Source organism: Canis lupus, chromosome 26, assembly GCF_048164855.1.
Source record: "Canis lupus baileyi chromosome 26, mCanLup2.hap1, whole genome shotgun sequence".
Taxonomy (NCBI): domain Eukaryota; kingdom Metazoa; phylum Chordata; class Mammalia; order Carnivora; family Canidae; genus Canis; species Canis lupus.
The window spans coordinates 18109904-18128285 of record NC_132863.1 but is presented as its reverse complement, the minus strand read 5'-3'; the positions used below and the strand labels follow the sequence as shown (position 1 = coordinate 18128285).

General features: G+C 41.8%; 1 protein-coding gene and 1 pseudogene across 5 annotated transcripts in view; one reads left to right on the top strand and one right to left on the bottom strand.

Moving 5' to 3' along the window:
• The window catches only part of LOC140618844 (cytochrome c oxidase subunit 7B, mitochondrial pseudogene), a 49959-nt pseudogene extending 42411 nt beyond the window's left edge, over window positions 1-7548 (bottom strand).
• The window catches only part of SHLD1 (shieldin complex subunit 1), a 79690-nt gene extending 62204 nt beyond the window's left edge, over window positions 1-17486 (top strand). For all 5 annotated transcript variants that reach the window (XM_072800135.1, XM_072800136.1, XM_072800138.1 and 2 more), the window contains one exon: window positions 16569-17486. In XM_072800135.1, the coding sequence (XP_072656236.1) occupies window positions 16569-17011 (443 nt within the window). In that variant the 3' untranslated portion in view covers window positions 17012-17486. The remainder of the gene's footprint in view (window positions 1-16568) is intronic.
• The last annotated feature ends 896 nt before the right edge of the window (window positions 17487-18382 follow it).

The window sequence follows — 18382 nt, the reverse complement described above, 5'->3', positions numbered from 1 at the left end:
GGACTTATTAAAGACAGGGAGTGTGTGTGTGTGTGTGTGTGTGTGTAGGCTTTCTCTCTCTTTCTTTCTCTCTCTCTCTTTCTTTCTTTCTTTCTTCTTCTTCTTCTTCTTCTTCTTCTTCTTCTTCTTCTTCTTCTTCTTCTTCTCCTTCCTTCCTTCCTTCCTTCCTTCCTTCCTTCCTTCCTTTCTTTCTTTTCTTTCTTCCTTTCTTCCTTTCTTCTTTCAGAAAGAGAGAGAGAATATGCCTGCATGCCTGGGGAAGGGGAGGAGGGGCAGAGACAGGGAGAGGAAGAGAATCCTAAGCAGGCTGTGTGCTGGGCGTGGAACCTGGCATGAGAGTGATCCCACTATCCTGAGATCACAACCTAAGCCAGAATCAAGAGTCAGACACCCAACTGACTGAGCTACCCAGGTGCCCCTGTAGATATTTTCTTAATTGAGATACTATTTCATACACTGAAGTATACAAACTTTATGTGTTATGGGTTGGTGGATTTTTACATATGTATACACCCAATTAACCACTATGCAGATCAAGATATAGAGAAACAAAAAATGTGCATGAAAGATTTGTTGTGTGTATGGATTTGGGGCAGAGGGCTTTATTTTAGAAGCTTAAGTTTCAAATGCATTTGAGATTTTGCCACTCAGAGGTCAAAAAAAATTTGGTCCTCTGGAATAACCAGTAAAATCAGATCACTTTTTTCTTTTTCATAGTCCCTTACAAATTTGTGTTCCTTTCTAGATTTATGGAAGAAAATAATTTCATTTACAGGTGAAATGAAATTAGGGAGGACCTTAGATAACAGAAAAATTGTAAAATATCAATAAGGCACTAAATGTTACCAGTAGTAACTTTGTGAGTCAAAATCGCTGTCTCTGTTTATCTTCTTATGATTGGCATAGTTTTTTGACTAAAAGAAAATTTAACTGCTTTCTTAAAACGAAGCTATACAGTTTCTTTCATGTGATCTTTTCAAAGAGAGTGAATATCATGAGAGCAAAAATAATTATTTTCCTTTTTTTCAAAAGTGTTTGGAGCCAATGACTGCATAATTGGTATTGCAAGGCTGAGGCCAGTAGAGCAGCAGGCATGAGCTGAGTTAAGAAGATAAAGTTGGTAATTATTTGAAAAGCAAATGGAAATAGTTGATTACAGAAAAAGAAAATGTCATCTGCAAAACAAAACATTGAGAGCATCTACATTTTTTTAATAAAACCAACTAGAACTTTGAAGTTGAATTATTTTGCATAATTGGCTCATTACAGAATGAAACTTTGAGAAACAAAATGGAAGGTGGACATGAATTATACTTTTAAGACAGCCACATGTGATTTGGGATCAAAGTCTAGCATCAGGACCCTGTTTTGAGGATAGCTAGACTGTATTAGTGAATTAAACAGACTCACATCACCAGAGGAATAGAAAACATGAACATTCTCTGTAGCTCATTTCTCTGCCTTCAGATAAAATCTCCATAATTGACCAAGGTGATATGAATATTATCCATTTTGAGCATTCTTAAAGAATGAACTTTGGACAGGAAAGCAATCTGGGTATGACATTTATTATTCTGTTGATCTGGCCAGGTAAGAGAATGATGTCATAATTTCCTCACCATTTCCTGAGTGGTCCTAGGTTGGCAGTTATATTCTATTAGAGCTTGAAGGTATTATTCCTCTGCCTTCTTGCTTCTACTGCTGTTGTGGAGACATCAGCTGTCAACTGAGTTGTCATTCATTTATGGGTAATCAATCTTTTCTTTATTGGGTGGTTTTAGAATTTTTATTTTTGCCTTTGATAATCTGCAGTTTTATCTCATGCATAGCAATAAGGGTTCTTTTTATTTATCCTGCTTGCAAAACATTGTGATTGCTAAATTTGAGAATGCATGCTTTGCTCAATTCTAGGAAATTTCCACCCATTCACTCATTGCACATTGCCTTTTCCCCATTGCCTCTATTATCTCTTTCTGAAATTTCAATTAGATGCATGTTGGACCATTTCACTTTGACTTACATATCTCTTAATTTTTTTGTTTTGTTTTCTCCATCTCTTTGTCTCTCCTTGCTAAATTCTGAATAATATCTTCAAATCTTATTTCTATTCCCTAATTCTCTTTCCAGTGGCATTCAATTAGATGCATGTTGGACCATTTCACTTTGACTTACATATCTCTTAATTTTTTTGTTTTGTTTTCTCCATCTCTTTGTCTCTCTGTGCTGAATTCTGAGTAATATCTTCAACTCTTATTTCTATTCCCTAATTCTCTTTCCAGTGGCATTTAATCTTCTGTTTGATCCATCTACAGAGGTATAAATACCTATTACCCTAATTTTCCATTTTTCTAAGTTATTTTTGTTTATTTTTCTAATTTACCGACAAATTATTTGTAAGTCCCTTGTTCCTACCTAACTCAAACTATCTCCTAATTTATTTCTTTAACATCATCAACATACTTGTTTTATATTCTGCAACAATTAACTAACATCTCAAGTTTCTGTGAGTCTCATTCTGGAACTGGCTCCAGTGTATTTTGTGAGTATTGTTTTTATTGTGAGCTCCTGTTCAATGGAACCTTATATGCAGGGTTTCTTTTGACTTTTGAGTGAAGGTACATTCCTCTGAAGAGGATTTGCATTTGCTTTCTCTAAACATAGAAGGGCACATTATTCTGGAAGCATACTAAAATAAATTCCTGGCTGGGGGTTTTTAGACTACAAAAATAGTATCAGTTCAGGCCACAAACACATGTGAGGTCAGGCTTATAGTTAAATCTCCAGAGGAATTTTCTTCTTCTTCTTCTCTCTACCCAGGGCCAAAGCCAAGACAAACAAGTTTTTTTACTGGGACCCTTTGCAAGGCATTTTTTTCCCTAGTTCATTTTTTCTCCAAGGGTGTTACTTCAGGGCTCTCAGCTTCACGCAGTGACCTCCTTCCAAACACCCCATCTTGCTGTGACCCTAGACTTGGTGTCCTGAAACCTGAGTACCATTTAAGTTGATTTGCTAGATCAGGACACCAGCTCAGGGTTCATTCACCTCTCAGAATGTCCTCTGGGATTTTGCTTTTGGACTCTGAGGACTTCCCTTCCTTAATTCCAGCTTCCTTTATTCAGTCATGCATCTTAAAAGACTAAGAAAAAAATTTTACCCAGAATTTTTAGATATTTGGTAACAAGAAGGATTTTCGGGTGCCTGGGTGGCTCAATGTTAAGCATCTGCCTTCAGCTCAAGCTGTAATCCCAGGGTCCTAGGATTGAGCCCCCATGTCAGGTTCCCTGCTTCGTGGGGGGTTCCTGTTCTCCTCTCCCTCTACCCCTTTCCCCTGCTTGTGCTCTGTTTCTCAAATAAATAAATAAAATCTTTTTTAAAAAAGGATTTTCATAATATCTGTGCATCACTTTTTTTTGGTCAAAAATACAGAACTATCTCTGCAATCCTACCAGAGGCGTCCTTGTAAAGCTAGAAACTCAATTCCATGTTTGCCCCCACGACTAGCCCTTAATAATCCATGTTGGACTCATTTCAACACAAATACATCCTAAACCTCTCATGTCTCATATTTTCTGCCACTCAGCCAGCTCCAACTTTTATTTCTCCGCTGTCTCCAAGGCCTTTTCTGAATAGGTTGTATTATATTATGCTGTTTTTTAAATGTTTATGGCTTTTCCCCAGTTTCTGAGCTTTTTATGTTTCTGATGTTTGCTCTGGGAGAGAAGGCTCACAGCTTTGCCCTTCTTCAGATTCACCTGTAAATGCGGGAAGCAGGGGCAGGGTGGGTGTGTGAGGAAGGATTAACTCCTAGGACCATTCTCATTGCCTTTCTCAGTCTTGTCTTGCCTTTTTTTTTTTTTTTTTTTTTTTTTTTAATTTTTATTTATTTATGATAGTCACAGAGAGAGAGAGAGGCAGAGACACAGGCAGAGGGAGAAGCAGGCTCCATGCACCGGGAGCCTGATGTGGGATTCGATCCCGGGTCTCCAGGATCGTGCCCTGGGCCAAAGGCAGGCGCCAAACCACTGCGCCACCCAGGGATCCCCTTGTCTTGCCTTTTAAAATTTAACTCAGCACTACAATTCTGACTCCGCCAGCAGCCATTCTATGAACAGAGATCTTTTCTGCCCAGTTTCCCGATCTCTTTTTTGTTGTTGTTTGATGCAATCTGTCTCCTTCTTCAGTGTATTTACTAACCTTGACTTTTCCCTGAAACTCTTCCCTTGATTCATAGTTTCCATCAACCATGAAACCATCACCACCATGAGGCTCCTGGAGGTTAGTCATTGCAGTCCCACCCACAACTACTGGTCCCCCTCCCCCGCACCCCCTGGGAGATGTTTGGGGGACAGCTGGAGGGCCCCACAAGCCTGGGCTTCTGTGTTTGACACTCCCACATGCTGAGGAACCTGCTGTTTCCACCCACACTGGGATCATGTTTGTTCTGCAGAGCATGCACTGGGGACCTCTCTGTAGTCAGTCCTAATGGTGAGATGGGTGATGTTTGCCTTGATTTATCCCATCAACACTGAGGCCAGGGTGGGGCACTAGCTGTTGGTAAAGGCGACGTTTCTTCCAGTTGGGAGAATGAACACTTGTTCATCTGGACTTCCTTTGTGATACGTGTCTATCACTGCATGTAGATATACAAGAGCATTTACAATTCACTTTTAAAAATCTCTGGTGTTAAATGACCAATACCTTAATATTTATATCACTGCTGCTGGTGTTGCTCTTGTCACCGTGATAGTAATTACAGAGTAGCTTTTATTTATTGGGTGTGAACTGTGTGCTAGGCTTTATGCTAATAAATCATTTCATTCTTACAACTGTCCTATGGGGTATGGATCATTATTATTATCATCATCCTCATTTTACAGATGAGAACGTGAAGATTCAGAAATGTCAAGTAACTTGCCCAAGGTCACATAGCCAATAAGTGGCCGTGCTGGCACTCAAAACTCAAGCCTTCTAAACCCAGTCCATGCTCACAAGCCTTTCATCTATCAGGATAGAAATATTCAGATTTCTGATCTATGACTATGAGCTGTTTACAGAAGCTAGAACTTAAATTCACGTTCATTCTGCCCTTTAAAGTAACACATCTGTAAGTATATAATACTATGCTACCTGCCATCATGCAGAATTGGTTTTGGAATTCCTTTGTAAGAACTGCTTTCAGAACCAGTGTGTGTAATGTAAGAAAAGCAATTTATTTTTGCTTGATCACCTACATTATTTCTCAGATTTTATTCTTAATGCCTTTTGACAATTTCCAAAATGGTAATTCTGTCCTCTGAGGATGGAGATTTGCCACCCATGAGGACATCCAGAAGAAGCTTCCAGGGGGAGTGGAGACACTTCCTAAGAGGCTCCAGCATGTTCTCAGCAATGTCAGCATTTTGAAAATTAGAGCTTGGCCTCCCAGGGTGATCACTTTGCAGGGGAAGCACTCAGCTATACATTTGCATTCTGGTGTATTTGTTTACAATTCAACCTGTTACTTCACAGATATACTTAAAGTTGATTTTGATGTGGAATGAAGTCTGTTTACACAAATATGCATCTAACAAAAATCCTTTTGCCTACTGCATAAAGGAAAACATCAGATTTTCCTTGTCTGCTGGTCTCAGAAAGTCTGCTGATGTCAACAGTGAAATTGGCTCTGTTTTGATAAGAATTCTGTTCTGTTCCTCTTTATATCTTAAAATTAGGAAATATTGACTTGTGGAATTGGACAGATGGTGAGTAGGCCCCCATTCCTCTTCAAGGAAAAAATAATCAGTTTTCTGCTTCCCCAACAAAGGGTGATGATCCCTCTGCTAAATACATCTCCAGCAACACTTCAAGCATCATTTTTAAAATGCTTATTCTTTTTTCTTTTCTTACAGTGAAGGTTAAGGTTAAAGCTTCAAGCCTCATCTTAATTAGCTGCTCACACTGAACTTAATTCTGCTGAAGTAAACAATCGTATTCAAAATAGCAGTGTTGCCATGGCAACCTAGATCCGGAATCATTTGATTTTCTTTTCTGCTCATGATTGTGCCTTACTATCTAGGCCATGATATGAAATAAATCTGCTGAAACATCCCATGTAAAATGAGATTGAAAAAAAACATTTGTCAGCGGAGGGGGACTTTTTAAAAAAATATTTTATTTATTTATTCTTGAGAGACAGAGGCGGGGGGGGGGGGTTGGCGAGGGGGGGCAGAGACACAGGCAGAGGGAGAAGCAGGCTCCATGCAGGGAGCCCGACATGGGATTCGATCCTGGAGACGCCTGGAGGGGGACATTTTTAAATGATTGCTTTAAGTGTTGCAGGAAAGCTCCTCATTCCCAATGGCTCCTGAGGGAGATACGTCTCCGGTACCCTGGTCTGACAGCCTTGCCTCTTAGTACCCTCTCAGGGCTCGAGGTGCCAAAGCACCCATGAGCTGTGCCCCAAAACCTGGACAGGGTCAGGGGATCCAAGGTCTTGGTCCAGCTCTAGCTATCATAGTCTGGTCCTGAAAGTGCAAGAGAGTTGAATCAGATCATTCCCCCTGGCTTTTCTAGCTGTAAAGGGGTCAGGTTCTGATCTTTTAATTTGGCTTTTACTTAACAAAATGCAAAACGAAGCTGTTTTAAATCGAGCCTCAGGCTAAACCTTCATCTCCTACTAAAGAAGAGAATTGTTAAGCATTTTTAGGATCTGGGCCTGTGATTCCTAAACTTGTATTACCAGAATCATCTAGGGAGAACCCCCTTGCCTGGCTTTTCCACAGCCAATGTGGAAAGCTATCATTGGTCCTAATTATGGCATATGTTAGATGTTAGCCACAGGAAGATCACTTTAGTTAAGAAAGTTAATTAGACTTTTCTGTGGTCTCTTCACCAACCCTCTCGTGAGGTGATTCTGGAGACTCGGTCTTTGTCTCAATTTTCTTGCCTGGAAAATGTGGCTCTGGTAAGCCGGCTGGTTTCCTTGCCCCTGGATCTGGCTTAGTGCGTGACTTTTTTACTAAATGGAGCAGAGACACAGCGGCGTCACTTTTTGGAAGCCATAAACTGACACTGTGAAGGTTGTCTTCCTTGAGAAGATTTGCCATTAAAACAAAAACAAACCTGGAGCTCTTTTGCCCAGCCTCAGACTGGGATATTCTAGTCATGAGATCAAGTGGAGAAAAGTCACAAAGATACTGTTTTTCTCTGTGATTCATCTTGCATGCCATTAAAAAGAAGATAGAAAAGAGACAAACCCCGTAGAAGAATGGTAAAGAATGTGAATTTTTCACAGTACAGGAAATCCATGTGGCCGCTAAGTATCAGAAGAGCAGCAGTTCAGCCATTTTGAGTGTGGAGGGAAATGTGACCCCGAGTAAGGAGATGGGATTGGAAATGCCCAACCAGATCAGAGTTTAGCAAAGTTACAGAGAAATAGGGAAACCGAGGTCCTGCTGGTGGGAGTGCCACGGCCACTTTGGAGAGCGATTTGGCAGGTTCTGGTGAAATTGAAAACTCATATTCCTTTCGACTCAGCCCTTCTGCTACTGGTCCAGAGAAAGTCTGCATGTCCACCAGGAAGTGGGTACTGGGGCTTCACTGAGGCCTTGTTTGTTATGGGAAGAATTAGACACAACCTCCATGTCCATCAGCAAGAGAATGAAATGGATGAAAAATAATGCCGTATGTTCTTATACTAGAATACTATAAAGCAGATTCACATGTATTATCAACAATGGCTGGAAGTAAAACTTCATAAAGTGGAGGGGAAAAAAGCAAAACTTTGTATATGGAAAATAAAATGACCATCACACAAAGCAACACTATAATATATGCAAAGTATAAAAATGAGCTGGAAAGTGTGCTTGGCTGGCTCCGTAAGTAGAGCCTGTGACACTTAGATCTCTGAGTTGTGAGTTCCAGTCCCATGCTGGGTGTAGAAATTACTTAAAAATAAAATCTTTAAAAACAAATAGTAAAAAATAAATAAAAATGACCTGGAAAGAATGAATTTCCATGTGGAAGTGGGCAACTTTGATTAAAATATTTCATTTTTTGTTGTTTTATTTTTATTTTTATTTCAGTGTAGTTAACAGTGTTATATTAATTTCAGGTGTATAATATAGTGATTCAACACTTTAACAACACCCGGTGTTCATCAAGACAAGTGCACTGCTTAATCCCCATCACCTGTTTCACCCATCCCTAAAATGTTTACTTCTTTAATAAGAAAAAAGTCTTGAAGCAAATATGACAATATGGCAGTTGTCATTTTGGAGTGGTGTGAACTTGGATATTCTAGTTCTCTGTAATTTTCAGAACACTTTAATTGCTTAAGAAAATATAAAATGCCAAGGTAAAAGTGAGATCGTTTACAAATCAGACGGCAGAGATGAGCCTTATTAATTTCCCTGGGCACTTAATTTTAGGGCTCTTCACCCATCACACATATTTTTGGGTTTTTCCAGCCCTCATTTTCTTTCTCAGCAGTTGCCTTTTAGAGGACCCTAGCTTCTGCCCGTTGCTTATGTTCACAATTAGGATGAAGGGTGACAGCATATGCCACCTCCCCTCTGGGTGATTCATCAGGATTAGCTTTCAGATGTAAACAAGTACAGGCTCCGACTGAGGTTTCAAAAGCACCTGAGCAGACCATCCATCCTTTGAAGTGTTAATTTGGATTAAATATCTTGCTAATCACATCCTGCCACCACCCCTCTGTCAGTCTGTGGGTTTTGTCCTTTAAAGGAATAGTTGCAAATTCTAAAATGTACAAGTTGCAGATGGCAGGGTTGCTATCAGGCAAAAGAAGGCAGTAAGCTTATTGATTTTTCTTTGTCATTAATTTTATGTTATTAAAGAGACAGAGAGTAAAGTATCTTAGAACGCTAATGCTGGTGTTATTATTTTTTTCTTTTTTTGAAGATTTTATTTATTTATTCATGAGAGACAGAAAGAGAGAGAGGCAGAGACACAGGCAGCGGGAGAAGCAGGCTCCACGCAAGGAAGCCCGATGTGGGACTCAATCCCGGGACTCCAGGATTGCGCCCTGGGACGAAGGCAGGCGCTAAACCACTGAGCCACCCAGGTGCCCCCAATGTGGGGGTTATTACACAGTGGTGGAAAACCACATGAAACCAGAAAGAGGAATCAGAGTAAGTTGGTATAGTGAATTGAGGCCCTTTCCTTGCAGAGCAGAAACCAAATAGTTCTCGGACAGCTGGCAGATAGGAGAAAAGACTGCTGTGAGCACAAAGAGTAAGGAAAGGAGGATTGTCTTGGAGTACAGTAGGAAGTTTAGGGGAGAAAAAAAAGTGTGTAGATACCATATTATTTAGCCCACAGCCTGGAATTATCTCTGGCACCAAAACTTGCCCCTCCCCCTCACAAGACATAGGGATGTAGGACAGGGGCTTAAATGTGATGGCTGTGTCATGAGACATGTATACATGTAATGAGTCGTGTGATCCAGGGCCCTTTTGAGAGTGAAAGAAGGTGCTATTAACAATTAATTGAGATAACAGGCATAAACTGGGATTGTCCTGGGCAAACCTAGTCACCGTAGTGAGTACTGCTCACCCTAGTAATCATGTGGGTTTACATCTTTATTTGAGAATGAAATTCATCAAGTAAATCAAAACATGAAACGTTTTAAATATCTACCTTGTGCTAGCCCTGCTCTAGGCCATGGGGGTGCAGCAGGTATCAAGAGAAACAAATTCCATGAGCAAACAAATCATACATTATTAGATGCTACTATGTTTATATAGAAATATAGGGCAGATAAGGGATATGGGGACAGCCAGGGCCTGGAGGAGTAAGGGCAATATGATTTTATTTTTATTTTTTTATTTTTTATTTTTTTGCAATGTGATTTTAAATAGCGAGCTCCGGTAAGGTATGGAAGACTGAATTGTTGGTCACCAGTGCTCTCTACCTCCCCCTACAGGAGAAGTGTTCATCCTCGTTCCTTTGAAATCAGGCTTGGTGGTAGGAATGAACATTGGCCAATGACATGTGAACAGAAGTGACAGGGCTTTCCCGGTCACTGCCTGCTCCCCCATGCTCTTTGCCCTCTGCCGCGTCACGAAGCAGTGTGGAGGTAGTGGCTGCCCCGTTGGGACCTGAGGAGGTGACCGAAACGATCGCACGGATGTGTGGAGAAAGCATGTTCCACACAGAGGAACAGCAGGTGCAGAGGTTCTGAAGAGGGAGCTTGCAGGGATCAGAAAAGAAGCCGGTTTTCTGGAGGCAATGATGCAGGGGTGTTGCTCCAGTCAGACGTTCATGCGGCCCGTGGGGCTGGAGTTAGGACTTAATCCTGTTCATCCAGTGAACCTGATCACTCCTCTTTTCCTCTGCAGGGTATGGAGTGGGATGGCAGGAGTGAGAGGAACAGAAGAGGGTAGGAAGGAAAAGCAGATCTGGACAGGGAGGTGCAGACTGCAGATCAGGGCTCCAGATCCATGGGCAATAGACCCTACTGTTAAAAAAAAAAAAAAAAAAAAAAAAAAAGATAATGTCACCATGTAGAGATCGTGTGGGGCCTTTGAAGTCTGATAGCTGTCATAAAGGAGAGGAGTCAGTGCATCCAAAGTATGCTCCTCAGGGACTGTTGATCAGGACATGCCCCCACCCCCACTTTGTTCTTTTACACCCATGACGTTCTTAGAGGCACACAGAACCCAAGGGGCCCCCAACAGATAAACCAAGGCAGCAGGGCCACACTTAGGAATGTACCGGGCACTGGCCTGCAAAAGGGGTAACGTTCCCTTTGAGCACCATAAAAGATGACCGTATCAGCCACAAGTTCTTTCTCTCCTTAAATCCTGATAATTCTCTATTCTTTCTTATTAAGTCTTTGATTTCTTTCAGCTCTATGCAGCCTGGAAACCACAGATCCTCCCAACTAGCAGTTGCTAGTAAAAGAGAGTCTGAACAACTAAGGCAGAGTGGGCAGCTATTGAGACTGATGCAGGAGGGAGACGGGATTCTAAATATCAAATCCTTTTAGGAAAAACGTGGTAAAAGTTGAAAGCTAAAATGTTCCATGGTGATAAAATGCTACTACGCGTTCATCATCAACCCCAGAAGTGGCCATGAAAGATTCTTTAGAGGAAACTCCCATTAAACATTTGGGTTTCTAAAGGCTAATGGCCTCTTTCGGAATGCAACTATTAATCTCAAATCCTCCATGCAAATTGATTGCCTGGATTACCGAACAAACTACCATCTATCACTCCTAAAGATAGAAAAATACTTTCAGGTTTGTAAGAATCTCAAACATCTGTATGTTAGCTGTTTTCTCTCTGGTTAAAAGAAAATTTAACAAACAATTGCTCTGGTAGATAGGTGACCCTGAAACAATGCATGCAAAAGCATGGCCATCCTCCTCACTTCTTGTCAATTCCTAAAGAAATTCTATTCATGATGGAAGCAAATTGGAATAAAAAGGGAAATTCTCCTCAATTTAGATATTGCCAAAATCATTGGGACTGGGGCCCTTGCTGAGAACAATGAAATGGTCTCAAGGTCTGAGAAGGGAGGAATGCATGGTATCAATAGGTGCCAGTAAGAAAGGCATTGTGGGGGTGTCTGGGTAGCTCAGTTGGTTGAGTGGCTGCCTTTGGCTCAGATCATGAACCCGGGGTACTGGGATCGAGCCCCACATTGGGCTACCTGCTCAGCTGGGAGCCTGTTTCTCCCTCTTTCTGCTTGTCTTCTCTATCTCTGTCAAATGAATAAATAAAATCTTAAAAAAAAAAAAAAAAAAGGAAAGAAGGAAGGAAGGAAGGAAGGAAGGCAGGCATTGTGCAGGGATCAACAGCAAAGGTGTCTTGGAAGTCCAAGGCAACTCAATATATTACAGTGCAGTGGGACTCAGCATTTACCTCCTACTCTTTCCAGAATCCACCCTTTGAGCCACTGTTCCTCCCAGGGGTAAGAGACATTATTGGCATTTGGGGGAGGATGATTCTTTGTTGTATGGGATTGTCCTATGCATTATAGGATGTTTACGCCCTTGACCTCACTCACTAAATACAAGTAGCACTTTCCAATCACTGACACAGAAACATCCCCAGACTCTCCCTAGAGTAGACATTACTGTCCCAAGTGAGAGCCCTATGAGTCTGGACTATATTAATACAAGAATAAGGTGCCATTTGAACATAGCTGTGAGGATGTACCCCTGCAGGAGCTGACTGAATCATCAAAGATGGCCATTCTGTCCACATGTAGGACAGGAAAAGGAAAGCAATTAGCTCTATTTGCTGGCAAAGAAATCCCAGATAATCAGAAAGGCTGCAACAGCCATACGATCAGAGAGATGGCTTTGTTGTTGGTAATAAAGTGAGTTTTAAAAGAAAATCAAAGACTGAAATGAGCTGGAGACAGTGTTCAAAAGAACTGATCTGTAGTAAATAACCCATGTTGTCATTGCTCTTCTGGAAAGGGGCAGGAGTGTTTCTTTGAAGATGAGTTGCAATCTGCCTGATATTTTCATGAAAAACAGAGGAGACATGCTCAGGTTTTAGGCTCATTAGGTTCAAATCAAAGTTATTGACCAGTTCCTTACTAAGTACATGCTGTGCTACTTAGAGGGTTCTGTGTGGACGGCTGCCTCGGGTGGCAGTTTCAGGAACTCCCCAGCGTTCTCTGTTACTGCTGAGGATCTTTCTCTCTTCCACTCTTCCCATTGACCCTTCTCAGCCCCTGACTTCCTGCCTTATGTCTCTGGGCCCAGATCATCTTTGGGGAGGGTGGGAAGCGACACCTCATCCTGCCATTGTGGGACCCCTTGCCTGCCCCTTCTTCCCTTGGCTCTATAATAGCCACAAAGACTGTTTGCCAAGCCCTGGGCTAGGGCTTTTTTTGTTTCTGTTAATATTAAAGTAGGTCACCAAAGGAAGTTTTAACAATTATTCCTCCAGAAGATTGTTTTCATTATTTTTTTTAAAGAATCTCAAACTCATAGAAAACTTACAAGTACAATACAAAGAACCTCTTTCTCCATTATTATTTGAGAGTAAGCTGCCAGCCTGATGCCCACCACTTCTGATTTTCCTATAAACGAGGACATTCAGCTACACAACCCAATGGAACTCTCAAAATCCGAACATTTAAATGGGTACATTATTACCGTCTAATCTCCAGACCCCATTCAGGCAATCCCAGGAATGTCCTTTTTTTTTTTTTAGACTAATTTATTCATGAGAGACACAGAAAGAGGCAGAGACATAGGCAGAGGGAGAAGCAGGCTTTCTGCAGGGAGCCTGGGGTCACGACCTGAGCCAAAGGCAAATGGTCAACCACTGACCCACCCAGGTGCCCCCCAGGAATGTTCTTTATAGCAAAAAGATCCAGTTGAAAATCATGTGCTGTGTTTAGTTCTGTCTCTTTAGTGTTCTTCAGCGTAGAGCAGTCTTGTTCACTCTTACCTTGGTTCTCATGACCTTGGTACTTCTGAAGAGGACAGGCTAGTCATTTTGCAAAATGTCCCTCAATTTGGTTTTATCTGCTGCTTCCTCATAATCAGGGTCGGGTGATGTACCTTTGGCAGGACTACCAGAGAATTTGTGCGGGGTCTTCTTGTTGCCTCTGGTCAGGTGGCAACAGGATTTCGATTAGTCCCATCACTTAGGTCACTTGATTAAGGTGACATGTGCCAGATTTCTCCACCATGAAGCTATTCTTTTTCCATTTGTAACTAATAAGTATTTTATGGGGAAGTACTCTGAGACTATAAATAGCCTGTTCCTCAGCCAATTTTCAATTATTTTATGGATTTGTTGTTTTATATTTTCATAAATGGGCTATCATCAGTTACTATCATTATTTATTTTGATGCTCTATTTGTTCCAGATGTGGCCAGATGATCCCTTTCCAGCTGGCCTCTATTCCTCCTTGACAAGCCCCTATCACAATTTGAGCATTCTAGAACAATAAGATATACCAGTCCCATCATGTACTTTCCTATAACCACCCTGGAATCAGCCATTCTTCAAGGTGGCCAAGTGCTCTGGGTTGTTGGGCTACTTGAATGGTGGACCAGTGGATGTCTGTCCATGTGTGGGGCTACCTGTGTCTCATACTACATGTGTCCACATCCTTCTTGGATGCTTTGGATTATCTACTTCTCTGTTCCTTGTTTTACCAGAGAAATTCTAGAAGACAGACCATTTACTAAAAGTCTTGTAGATGGGGAAACTAAAGCTCAGCAATGTAGTATGATATCTAGCTGGTAGCAAAATTAGAGTCAAAACTCCAGATCCCTTCTCCTTTTCTAAAACCACCCACTGTATCATACAACTTTCTTCATCATTAGCAAGTACAAATATTTTTTATTATAGCTACTAATTGAGTTACTGGAGGGTGTGTGTGTGTGTGGAATTAAAGCTAGTAATTTATTAAAGCTTACATCAGAGCAGAAGAGGAAAATATAATATTTTGATTTAAAGCATAAAATTTTAAAGAATAAAACTGGTTGGTGTCTAGGGAATTCTTTAGATTCTTGGTGTGGAATCTTTTCTAGAACACATTGATAGGAAAGTCCTTTGTTTCAGAAGAGCTAAGAGATTCCTATATTAAGAATTCGAGTTCCCAGAGAGGTACAGAAGTGAGATCAATTCTGGCTTCAGGGATCCCTGGGTGGCGCAGCAGTTTGGCGCCTGTCTTTGGCCCAGGGCACGATCCTGGAGACCCGGGATCGAATCCCACATCGGGCTCCCGGTGCATGGAGCCTGCTTCTCCCTCTGCCTGTGTCTCTGCCTCTCTCTCTCTGTGACTATCATAAATAAATAAAAAATTTAAAAAAAATTCTGGCTTCATATTGTCTATTATTAAATCGCTCAGTTTATTTGCTACTCCTTTAAAAACACAAAGGTGGAGATTTTAATTAGAGATAAATAGTCTATAGGATTACTATAGGGAATAGAGAAAGACGGTGTCTGAACTGTGTAAATGCCCAGCACTGTCTACATTAAGGGGTCTTTACTACACTTGTGCCATGGATCCTGTTAGCATATGCTGAAGCCTACCGACCTTTTCTCAGAATAATGTTTTTAAATGCAAAAATGAAAATATGTAGGATTGCCAAGGAAAAAAGTACTGAAATGTAGTTATTAAAATAGTTAAAGAACAAATGCAAAAAAAAAAAAAGAACAAATGCATGATATTATAATGAATATATGCTTTTAAACTTTACTTTTTTAAAGATTTTATTTAAATTCATGTTGGTTAATATATATTATTAGTTGCAGGGGTAGAATTTAGTGATTCATCACTTGTATTTAACACCCAGTGCTCATTCCATCAAGTGCCCTCCTTAAATGCCCGTCACCCAGTTACCCCATCCCCCCACCACCTCCCCTCCAGCAATCCTTAGTTTGTTCCCTATGGTTAAGAGTCTCTAATATATATGTATATAAAAAAAAAGAGTCTCTAATATATGTTTTGTAAATTAATACTTAAATAATAAGATTAATCTAATAAATTAATACTTAAGTAATAGTATCTAGTATCTAGAACTAATAACTGTAGTAATTTCAAAGCGCTGTGTATTAGTCTCCTTGGGTCGCCATAACAAAATACCATAGACTGGGTGGCCTACACAACAGAAATGTATTTTCTCAGCATTCTGGAGACCAGAAGTCTGAGATCACAGTGCCTGTATGGTTGGGTTCTGGGGAGGGCTCCCTGACTTAGAGAAGGCCACCTTCTCATCGTGTCCTCTCGTGGCCCTTCCCCAGTTCCTGCACATGGACAGACAGAGAGAAAGAAAGATCTTGTCCTCTTTTTTTTTTTTTTTTTTTTTTATTTATTCATGATAGTCACACAGAGAGAGAGAGAGAGAGAGAGGCAGAGACACAGGCAGAGGGAGAAGCAGGCTCCAAGCACCGGGAGCCCGATGTGGGATTCGATCCCGAGTCTCCAGGATCACGCCCTGGGCCAAAGGCAGGCGCCAAACCGCTGCGCCACCCAGGGATCCCTTGTCCTCTTTTTATAAAGCCACCACTCCTATCAGAATGGCTCCCACTCTTACAATCCTAATAACCTCCTAAAAACCCTATTTCCAAATACAGTCATGTTAGGGATTGGGGCTATCACTTGTGAATTTTGGAGGGCCACACTTTAGTCCATAGCATAGTGATAGGCATAAATGATATTTTAAAACATCTTTTGCAGACTATCATGTGATATGAAAATAGCTGTGAGCTATTGGTAACAAAGTCATAGGTACCACTACTAATAGGTTTGTTGACTAAATTTATTATGAAAGAAAACGCTTAATTTCCGGTTGAGGTTAGAGAAAATAAATATGATTTTCCCCCCATCCAGATACACAGCCATCCTGAACTTTTATGCAAAGACCATAGATGAAGAACTCCTGAAACATACAAATAAGATATTTTTGTTTTGAGCTAACAGGTCGCATAACCCCAGCATGGTGGGAGTCAGTTCTGAAATCAGCTAATTCTGACCATTACCAGTCACCTAAGAACAGTCAGTGTGGTGAATAGAAGAGACATCACCTGCTTTTGGCTTTTTGGAATATGTGTCCAAGTACTGGAATGTGTTTTGTCTTACAGACACCAGTAACCTCAATACTGAACAACATGATTCCGGGACCTCTGAGAACTTCTGGCTTGACCCTTCTGTGCAGGGCCAAACGGAGACCAAGGCAGAGGATGACGGGCTTCGGAAATCCCTGGATAGATTCTATGAAATGTTTGACCATCCACACCCAGCTGCTAGAAACCCACTCTCCACATCGGTCTGCCAGTGCCTGTCTCAGAAAATCAACGAACTGAAGGGCCAGGAGAGCCAAAAGTATGCCCTTCGCAGTTTTCAGATGGCCAGGGTCGTCTTCAGCCGGGATGGCTGCTCAGTCTTACAGAGGCATTCCAAGGACGCCCACTTCTACCCAGTGGGAGAAGGAAGTGTGCTTCTGGAGGATGAAAAGCCCACCCCGGGACTTTCAAAAGACATCATTCATTTCCTCTTGCAGCAGAACGTGATGAAAGACCTCTAAGTAGCTTCCCCCCGCCCCCTCCCCCCCCCCCCCCCCCCCCCCCCGCCGTGGTAAGAGCAGGAAGTGTGGAGGGTGCCCTGTGGCCGATGCTATGGGTGCACCACTCATATCCCCTAGGGCCTCTCCAGCCAGCCCTGTGTGTCCAGCCCCCTGGGAGCCAGTTGGGCCAGTAGCGTTTGTGGACTTTATAGATCCTATGTCCACACTACCTCCCACCCCACCCTACCCGTCCCTTTGACTTCAGGCCAGTGACTGGCTGGGGAGCCCAAAAGCACAGCTTCCTTGCCCCAAGGAAGGAAGGAGGTGCTCTGAGGCATAATTTACTCTCCAGAGCTCCCCTCTGGATCAGGCCAAGACTGAGACTTCCCACGATATCACACCTGGCTCAGCCTCTTCTGTCTCCCTGTCCTCCTTCTTCTGCTCACCTACTGGTGTCTCCTGGAAGCCTTTCCTTAATAAAGTTCTTGTACCTGAATCCTTGACTCAGAGTCTACTTCTTGGGAGAACCCAACCTATGAGAACAGGCTTTCTCATTAGATGAGCTTTTTGAAGGATTTAAAGCTCTATGCCAAATCAAGTAGAAGAGTCATACCAAGTTGTAAAACTGAGACCATGTGATTGGGAATGTATCTCCCAAAATAATCTAAAGATTTAAATACAGTTTAAAATGCATCACATGTTAATCATACCCTTGCCTCTCCAAAGCCAGAATTCCCTGTTTTATAATCCTAGCAGGGTGTGGAAGGAACATTTGGACCCTTTAAAATAAAAGCTAAAATTTGCAAATTAAAAAAAAAAAAAAGAAGAAGAAAGAAAGCCTCTTTGTCTCCACCAGATTGCAAATGTGAAAGGTGTGAAGAAAACAAATATGCGCCACCGCCCAAAGTCTTGGAGGCTCAATCATGCCATGCTAGGCTGAGGAGACACGGCCTTGGCAGGCCTGGAGGAAGAGAAAGAGGATCCTTTGCCCAAGTGGGCTCCTTCCTATCATTTTTGCCTTCTTCCTGCCTGCTGCCAGCACCCTCTGTCACCCTCTGAACAGGTGGCCCCTCACCCCTGTTCTGTCCTTGCTTGGCCGGGCAGTGGCTTTAAATAGCTGGGAAACGAACAGGGGTGGTGGAAAGGGAGGTGGGCAGGGGGTGGGGATGACTGGGTGACGGGCACTGAGGGGGGCACTTGATGGGATGAGCACTGGGTGTTATGCTATATGTTGGCAAATTGAACTGCAATAAAAAAAATTTTTTTTAAATAAATAAATAAATAAATAAATAAATAAATAAATAAATAGCTGGCACCGGCTTGCACTGGCAGATGCTTTGCTCCACGGCCGTGTCCTGAACCCCGGTTTGAGACTCAAGTGGTAGAATGACA